We start from the raw sequence: 9309 nt of genomic DNA, 5'->3' as shown, positions 1-9309 counted from the left end.
ACTATTCTGTCTATATTATGGCAAATTTAATTGAGCCAAAATTAAAATTGACGTAAAATAATATTGATGCTTATTTAAATGAATTTTTCGGTTTAAAACAGGTTATTTTAAACTTCTAAAACTAAATTTTCTATTCTATTGATTGTATAGTAAAAGGAACAACTAAACATAAACATTGTCACGTGGTTTGACGTAATATGGTTGATTTGTCCCGTGACTTTACGTCACTATTTTACGACGTCACTACTTTATGAATAAGGCCGTCGGAATTTAAACTGGAAACGCAAACAGGTTTAGTTGTTATTTGCGCAATGATTAAGTGTACAAATATATGAATGTGAATTAATATTCCTCGTATTTTAATGACTGCTGTTGCCCCGGCATGCGAGTTTTTATATAGATTTGTAATTAGGAAGACGAAATTTCGGTATAATAAAATTAACGCCTTTATACCCAAATTCCTACAATCGCGAATCATTGTGAACTTAGTTTATTACGTCACAGTGTTAAACTGCCGTCGCAATTAGGTCCTATCCAATTCTTGCAGCTGATTGGCGAGATTGATCACGTGACTGACTCCTCGCACCAGCTGATTACGCCCGCTTTGATTAATCCGCGCATAAAACACCTCTTCTCGTCAGCAAGTTGCCACGTTCCATTTTAGATGAAGTTGGTTCCACACCAGGTTACAAGTTGGAAGGTTTCAAGAAGCTTCGTTGCAAGAATTGAGTTAAGTACTGTATTACTTCAATACATTAGCGTTATACAATGTTATTCTCAAACATATATTATGTATTTATACTACTATACAGTAAAATTACTAGACTACATTATATATAATAGTAATATGCTACAAGTTTTGTGCCTTCCGTTTATTATTTTAATTACTCTTTATCACATTGTGTTTCAGAAATCGCCACGGTTCTTTAATACGTCACTCGCGACATCACCTAATATCTCGATTCGCAATCGCTGCGTTCTGTTACGTCATAAACCGACACAATCGCGGTCTACACCCGCGTTATTGTTACGTCATTAGTTCCGTTACGTCAACGCTGAACAACACGCGACCGTTCTACGTACGTTTCGCGACGTTTATTTTCATGGGGCCCCATGCGCGTTTTGCGTCGATGCGAGGCACATTACTTATGTATTCTGTTTATATTTGCGCTATGAGCGCGAAGCAAGAAGATCAAAGAATTGGTAAAGTATAAATTACATTTGGCATTATTACGTACATAAGCTCTTTTCTAGAAACATCGATGATGTGACGTCACGAAGTGGTGATGACGCAACAGAAGAACCCACTTTGTAAGTTCATTGTTTCACAAAATATTTTGATTTAAAGTTATAATTTGCAGAATATGGTATGTGACGTCACAGAGGAACAAGCGGGCCATGGTACGAAAGAAGCATGAAGGTAACTATGACGTAATATTATGCAAACTTATATTTTACGATTACATTTTTGCAGAAAAGTCAGCGAATAAAGCTGCAGAAGAAAAGCGGAAGGTATTGCATATTATCATTGTTATTTATGATGTAGTAATGAACCATAGTTTGGAAATAAGTTTAAATTTAAAATCAACTGGTGTAGAAATCGAGAGTTTTCTTTTTGTTACATAACTATATAGAAGGGTGGACGAAGACGGGACAGCTTTAGTACATAATATTTAAATAACCGGATCGTGTTTTAAACAATTAACAACGGTCTGGGGGAGTCGTGGGGATGCGGTTTTATGAATCTTCTTTGTTTAATACCAATTGGGTTGGGAAAATAGAGTAAAAATGTGTTCCATCTTACCCCCAGCCTACCATACTACATATATTAACTATGACGTAACTATCCTACGTTTGCAGACGAAGAACAAAGACGAAAACGCCGATAAAGGATACACGGTTTGAGGTTTGAGGGCTTTGGTGTTGTATATGTGTCTTGTCTGCGCTGCTGTGTCCTTATGCTGCTGGACCTAATGTTGCCAGCTATTTTTTGTCAGTCACTACTATGGTGCATTTTGCATTTCACTGAAATATATGCAATGAAACTATGGCGAACATCTTGCTGGATCAGATTTTGTTGTTGTACACTCCATGGTGTTTTTTTTAAATCTTTCAGCAATTCTGTATCGTCTTGGTCGCTTGGTGAGAACGCTATGTTGGTACACTAATACTCGAGTAATATCAACACGCAGCAGTATAATATGCGCGTAAATGTAATTCGTTTGTAATAATATAACATAAACTTTCCCACGTGGTTAACTTTAAAATAAAACGTCAGGTAGCGCGGTTGGGACGATGGCCACGTCACAATTGCGCTACGACGTCGATACGGTGGGTCAGAGCATTGTCCTGACCCTGCGTTCGGTGCGGTTACGTCAGTTTTGATTGAGTTACTTAACGGTCCGGTTGTTGCGTGGACGTCGCCGCCAGTGATGCTACGCTAAATATATAGGTCACTACCAGCACAGTGATGCTACGCTCGAATTTAGGTCACTGACAATGCGGTTCGTAACAATCTGATGCAGTTCCGTAACGGTCGATGCGGTGCCTAACACCCGGACGTTATTATATTGTGTGAGAAAAGACGAGAGTATCGCGGTACCAACATGGCGGCTTACCCTTTGATTGGAACATGCGGAGCTGTTTATTGGCTTAGCCTCATTGTGGTTGGACATTCAATATGGTGTACACTGCAGATGACTATCCTTCAGGATTTGAACTATATCTTCTCTGAATATTTTTCAATGACTATGTCCGCGTTAATTACTTTTTATACGCCTCCCCTTTTTGTATGATTGTGCTGTTGTGTTTGTTGCATGTTTGACACATTTTCTCTGCACTCGTTGTACAATTTTTGTCTTTTTGTCGGTGTGTTTTTGTATTCGTTGTACTATTTTTGTCTACTGGGGTTTCTTTAACCTGCGTGGACAGTAACATCCCGCAAGGGTTTCTCACCTAAGCAGAAACCCACTACCATTGGCTGGGGGCTTGTCGTGCCGTAGTGGCTTTCCACCAACGCCAGCCACAAACTCTATGAAGGTATTTTAATCCTGTTTTTGTTTTTCAGAAGCTTCTTCAATAAAAATCATTACGTCTAGTTTGTTTTATATAATTACTTCGTACTGTTGTAAAATAAAATATCTAAATAACTTAATTTCTGATTTATGGGTTACAGGGGTATGATGTCAGAGACTTAATACGTCATGAAAGAGTAACGTCAGATCCCTATATGCTGCACAGTTTAGCCGTCACTCAAAAAACTGAAACTTAGTTTACGTATAGTGGACAATTTTAGAGGCCGTTTTGGATACTGTGTACTAATAAGCTTAACGCTCTACGATTGGACCACGTTGATTATACCGCATATACTTTTGTCAGAGACATAAAAATGTAGCTTTGTCTTTGGAAATTATTTTGAAATTAAACGGAATACTGTTTACAGAAACTTTTTATTCATAACCGCACAAAGTAAAACAAATATATATGTAGCCTACTCCCTACACTACGTTGATCTACACAATACTTTCACACAGTTCACACTAAAAAGTTTTAGCTCCATCCAGGCGATCAAAACAGAATTTATGAAAGCAAAACATGTATATGTATATATAGCCTACACGGTTTTTTACTATAAAAAGTTTTAACCCCGTTTTGCAATGACCAATTTGTAAACCATTTTTACTATAAGAACTAATTAGACCAAACACGCCCAAATAAGAAGGGCAATCAGTATACAGTAGATGGGTGAGACATGGACGGTCGTGAAACCATTACAGATTCTTGTCTGATTAGTTTGTAAGGAATTTTGTGGCTGCTTGCAGATACAGATATTTTCTCCAGTTGTATTGATGCATGCTGTTGCCACAAACGGACCACCACACAAAGCAATATCACACGTTTGGTTAGCGAATAAACCTAAATAAAAGAATGATTTAAAGAGATAGTAGTTTGTGGTCCCTTGAGAGAAGTTTTTTTTTTCCTTTCAGCGCCCCAATTGTTTTTAACTGAACTTGAAGGTAAAGAAGATTTAAAGAGTTATAGGTTGGGGTAAAATGGGACATGGGCAACCCCCCCCCCCTCATTTAGATAGTAAACGAAGAATATTTACAAAATAATATACCCCCAAAATAGTTTACAACTTTAAAAAGCGTTGTCAATTAGACAAAACACGATCAGAAAATAAGGGATTAAGGTGCCAACGTTATCCTATCTTATCCCACAGTGATATATTTACTTTTAATTGTAGCCACTATGATAAAAACAGTTGTATATAAAAAGGTGAGTCAATTATATTATATACCTGGATCAATTGTTGTTGCTGTTGCATTCTCAAATTGAAAGGTTGCTGTTGAGGGCACTGCAGTTGTAGTCGCTAAACCTGTACAAAACAATAAGGAAAATCGCCATGGGGATTATATATATATAATATATTGTATTTACATGTAAAGGCCATGCATGATGTTATATTGCAATATAAACTATTGTGGGATAAGAAAGAACAAGATTTTCATTTTTTCATTTTGTAGTAAACAAAGATTATTTAACATGTTGTATACTCGCATCCCCATGACTCTAAAAAGCCGTTGTCAATTGTTCAAAACACGATCAGGTAATTTGGGACTATCGAACTAAATACATTTATACACCTAAATATGCTGCTTTACTGCTATATATTGTAGGATAGGAGAAGAAGGGACACTTGTACCACATAATATCCAAATATTCGGATCGTGTTTACAACATTTAACAACGGTTTATGGGCGTCGCGAGGATACGATTTCATAAATATTTAAATGTTCTTAGTTTACTAAACCAAATGGGATGGGGAATAGAATAAAAAGGTGTCCCATCTTCTCCCATCCTACTATACTTTAAAAATACTTGAAAACACACCCGTATTAGTTGTGGTATCTCTTGCTAGGTTGGTACATAACTTGTTTTTACAAGTGTCGGTCATTGGACACGCAGAGCATGATGTTCCGTTTTGATAAGGCACTTTTGAAGAACTGTAATGGTAAAATGACAAGGGAAAAAATCCACATAATGTTAACGGGACAGAAAAATTTTGCCAATTATAGTATTTTACCAGACATTAAACAACTTGTTGTCAAAAAGCTAACGCATCCGTCACATTAAATATAACTGCTGTAATTAGCTGTTTTTGCTTTTAATAAATGAGCGCCATATTACATATTAGGGGTAAATCTGATAAGCATCTTTGTTAAAAGGGTAAAGCATGCAAACAAGTTTAAGAACCACTGGTATAAGCGTTACACGCCACTTACGCTGTGTCACCAGCCACACCGTAGTTGCAGCTGATGATGAAACCACTGTCAGATCCGAAAACGTTACTGTAAAACCAGTTGTTATAACATTATACAGCAACTTATGTGTAGAATACAGTACTGTATGGTAAGATGGGGCACCTTTAGCACATATTATCCAACCATCCGGATCGTGTTTTAAACAATCATAACAACGGTCTGTGGGAGCCGTGAGGATATGGTTTTATAATTCTTCGAATATTCTTTGTTTACTACCAAATGGGACGAGAAAATAAAATGAAAAGGTGTCTCATTTACCCCAACATACATAAATGGTTTAGTATTGTATACTTGCAAAAGCTGGCTGCACAACCAATTTTGTATGTTTCAGCCCAAACAACTTGTTTGTAATGCCCGCATTCCTTTCCAGCCTGGCACGCCCCTGTCCCGTAAGTATAATAGGACACCTAGAAAAGCGGGTATTTGATTTACACCCAAAAAAAGAATTTTATGTAGTTTGATTTACAACCAACAAAGGATTTTATGAATTATATAAAATAGAATTAAAATAAGCTTTTGTGTAACGTAGTTTCGTTTGACATGTAGTTTGACATCATGTTATGTATAATATATAGTAGGGTGGGGGGACGGGACACCTTTAGCACCTAAAATGCAATTATTCTGATCCTGTTCAAAACAATTAACAACGGTCTATATGAGAGTCGTGGAGATACGGTTTATGATTCTTTAAATGTTCTTTGTTTACTAACAAATGGAACGAGAAAATAGAATGAAATAAAATGAGTGTCCCATCTTACCCCAACCTACTACATGTTTGTACTGTGTAATGTCATATTACCTCGTCGAACCATGCTTGAGTTGTCTCATTCGGCATAAGATCAGCATCATCGGTATTTGCAGCTCTTCGTAGATTTTCCCCCACAAAGGGAAATACTGAAGTTTGTAGACCAGAACTATGGCTGAACAAGCATTGTCTATCAAACATAATATTTTGTAAAAAAGTTTGATTTATTTTCATGTTAATAAGAAATGTGATACAATTGGTGTTCCCTCAGTGTTTAATCTACGTTTAGTGTGTAATCGTTTTATTGTATTCAGTGTAATTATGATTGGTGCCTAAACTTTCTTTTCTGTGTGGGTGACGTTTTTGTCGAGGACCTGGGCTTTAGGTCAGATTTGGCCCACTACCTCATCATTTAAAAAATCGTTATGTAAGTTCATGCGACTGGTGCAACTTATGTACCTATAAGCCTTCGAGTGAATTCTTATTCAGAAGTTCTACAGTGAATGAGATTGTATCTTGCTTTATCCTTGCGTAACCGGAAAACCACTGTCTTATAACACGGGGTCCTGTTTCATACACCTCGTGCCAGCTTCCGAGCTACGGCGATTGTAACTTTTTTGGAGGGAGTCTTTTTTACCTTACAATAAAACAAACAAAAACAGTCGGCCTTACGCTGTATGTGCTGCTGCCAATGCTTGTAGTTCTGTATCCCACGTCATCATTAACATGTTACTTGCACTAGGATTCACCGAGCGTCTTAATTCGTTGTGTTTATTCACAAAATCCGCATGGTGCTGATCTGTCCATTGAAGTGCAATGATAAAATCGCTTGCCGCTCTTCGTGGACGAGATTGCAGTAAAGAAACTGCGTGAAAATTGTTTTGATGGTAAAAAAACAGTTTGAAATAAATTAATAGTAGAGGTAATTTAGGCTGAGTTTGAATGAATCAATCTCGTACAATAAAACAGAAACTTTTCAAAATCTTAATGTAATAATAACAAACTCGTACCATTGTGGGTTTCGTTTTGGTGTCTAATTATAGCACATACACAGCTAGTTTGCAGCGCCATGCGTTATTTTTGTCGTCGTAGCGATATACATATTAGTGAGTGTTTGGTGCTGTCGGGTAAGATGGGATAACGTTAGCACCTAAATCCCATATTTCCTAAACTTGTTTTGAACAATTAGCAACACTCATTTATAAGAGTTGCGGGACTATATACGGTTATGTGATTCTGATTTGTTGTTCACTTAATCATTGTTCTGTCTAATTGTTTGGCTTTAATTTTGTTTCCCGAGCAGTATTTGTTATTCACTATTTACAAATTGTTTTCTACATTCGGTTAACGTTTCTGCGTGTTCCTTGCCGCTGGCCTAATTGCTGCGTGCCGCGCACTGCGCATTTTCCCTCTTAGTTTAGAAATGTGTAAGGTAGAGCTAGTTGTACTGCGTTGTGAAAAGGCTCAAGGTTCTTCCACTTATTTAGATTGATTTTTAGATTAGTTAGGTTTTTGTATTTAGTTAAGTAATATTTGTATATACAAATATTGGGCTATTAGTGTACAAAGTGTTGTATAATGTTATATAACAGCAAAGTAACTATTTTAATCAACTAAATATTTTTGTTTCTTATTCCCATCAAGTGTAGGTATTGCAGTAGAATACGACAGGTATGCAGCATTGAGCCGACTTCCCGGAACTATCCACGTTTGTATAAACAATAGACTGTACAATGATGGATACACGGTGCAAGCATATTACATGGAAGTTAGGTAACATTAAACTATAATGCTCTGACGTGTAGGCTGCATTTGTTGGTAACATTATGAGCGTATGTCTCCTTGCGCAAGACATCTTAACGGAAATTGCTACAATCCAGCGAGACCTTATGGATTGTCCAAATTTTCAGCCAAACAGAAAAAAACACCCACAAGGTTACATTTGTGGTGACTTGTAACTGGCAAGAGGTGTATGAAACAGAACACCGGTGTTTGGCTGCTGTCATTGTCCCGTCACGTCAGAATAAATAAGTTGTATTCATTCGTTAAGGTTTCAGCGTTTTTTTGCTGCTGTGATAATTAAGTTATACTCTGTTTTCATATACTCTGTTACTTTTACTTCCACCAGGCATAATGTAAAAACGGCTCATCTGGTATAAAAACGTAAATTTCCGACGATTCGTCTGCCACCCGGCAGATTTCAGAAATACACTAAGTTTTTTCAAACCAGACGAGCCGTTGAAAAAATATTTAAATTAACGTATTCACTCACCTGATTGGTCATGGACATGGGAAAGAAAAATGATCAGTGATAACCCTAAACTACCAAACAATAGCGTGACATAAGCTTTACCAGTCATTTTGCTAACTATCTTGTCAAAAACCTGTGTATAAAGTACAGTGGGAGGAGAATGGTTAACTTTTCATTATGTTTTCCCGTCCCATTTGCTAGCAAACAAAGAACATTCAAAGAAATATAAAACCGTGTCCTTATGACTCTCATCGTTCATTGTTTAAATCACGATCAGGGTATTTGATTACAATGTGCTCAATGTGCTCCGTCTTATCCCATGTACTGTACGCTTAACTAAATATATATTATTACGTTTCATTCAAACATATAACTGGGGTACAAGATGCGGATACCGTTGGCACATAATATCCCATATTTCCTGATCGTGGTAACAACAATAAAAACATTCTTTTAGACTAAAGTCTCATGGCGACGGTTATACATAATTCTGTAAATATTCTTGGTTGCCTCCAAATAGTACGAGAAAATGGGACAAAAAATAAATGAACTATCTTACCCCATCCTAAAGTTACATAATGCTATATAGGTATGTTACAAATTTACAAAATCAAAATTTCCTTTATAAATTGCGAAACACAGCATATAGTTTAATTACTAGCGTCATAATGCAGTTAATGCAATTCAGCACTAATTAAAGTAATTTCTATTTTCACTTTCCCATGCAAATTCCTAGTCCAAAAAGTCAAAAACTGAAACTCTAAAGAGAACCTTGTCCTTCCAAATGACAGTCTATATTCTAATTTGACTTATTCACTCCAAACAAAAGCCGGTAGTACATGGATATGACGCTAGCCATAACCTGTAGGTGTTGAATGTGCATGTGTTGCGTAATACGCCTATATACACACATATGCGTATATAGTCGGCCAGTTTACATGGAATTCTTTAGCCAACATTACAAATGATGTAGTACCTTTAGGGTTAAA

The 9309-nt window shown here is 36.7% G+C and overlaps 1 protein-coding gene and 1 long non-coding RNA gene across 2 annotated transcripts; one reads left to right on the top strand and one right to left on the bottom strand.

Moving 5' to 3' along the window:
- The first annotated feature begins 95 nt into the window (after window positions 1–95).
- On the top strand, window positions 96–3445 carry LOC149734245 (uncharacterized). The gene is made up of 4 exons (XR_016385340.1): window positions 96–1311; window positions 1362–1420; window positions 1475–1512; window positions 1861–3445. It is a non-coding gene; the product is annotated as an uncharacterized LOC149734245 (long non-coding RNA).
- A 9-nt stretch (window positions 3446–3454) lies between these two features.
- LOC149734244 (GLIPR1-like protein 1) lies at window positions 3455–8562 on the bottom strand. Its single transcript, XM_089881362.1, has 8 exons — window positions 8342–8562; window positions 6742–6934; window positions 6124–6259; window positions 5616–5731; window positions 5286–5351; window positions 4894–5006; window positions 4301–4378; window positions 3455–3915 (listed from the first exon to the last, which is right to left on the bottom strand). Exons 1-8 carry the CDS (start codon window positions 8427–8429, stop codon window positions 3695–3697), a joined length of 1011 nt encoding a protein of 336 aa, XP_089737488.1. The 5' UTR covers window positions 8430–8562; the 3' UTR covers window positions 3455–3694.
- Window positions 8563–9309: the final 747 nt, after the last annotated feature.

Source organism: Ciona robusta, chromosome 7, assembly GCF_009617815.1.
Source record: "Ciona robusta chromosome 7, ASM961781v2".
NCBI lineage: Eukaryota > Metazoa > Chordata > Ascidiacea > Phlebobranchia > Cionidae > Ciona > Ciona robusta.
This window is presented reverse-complemented; position numbering and strand designations above follow the sequence as displayed.

Excerpts from the sequence above, each read along its gene's own strand:
- LOC149734244 (XM_089881362.1), bottom strand. The coding sequence starts at position 8,429 with ATGACTGGTAAAGCTTATGTCACGCTATTGTTTGGTAGTTTAGGGTTA. Across the intron at positions 5,732-6,123 it reads CTCAAGCATGGTTCGACGAG|GTGTCCTATTATACTTACGG; the intron begins GTAATATGACAT and ends CCGCTTTTCTAG. Across the intron at positions 3,916-4,300 it reads AGCAACAACAATTGATCCAG|GTTTATTCGCTAACCAAACG; the intron begins GTATATAATATA and ends TCTTTTATTTAG.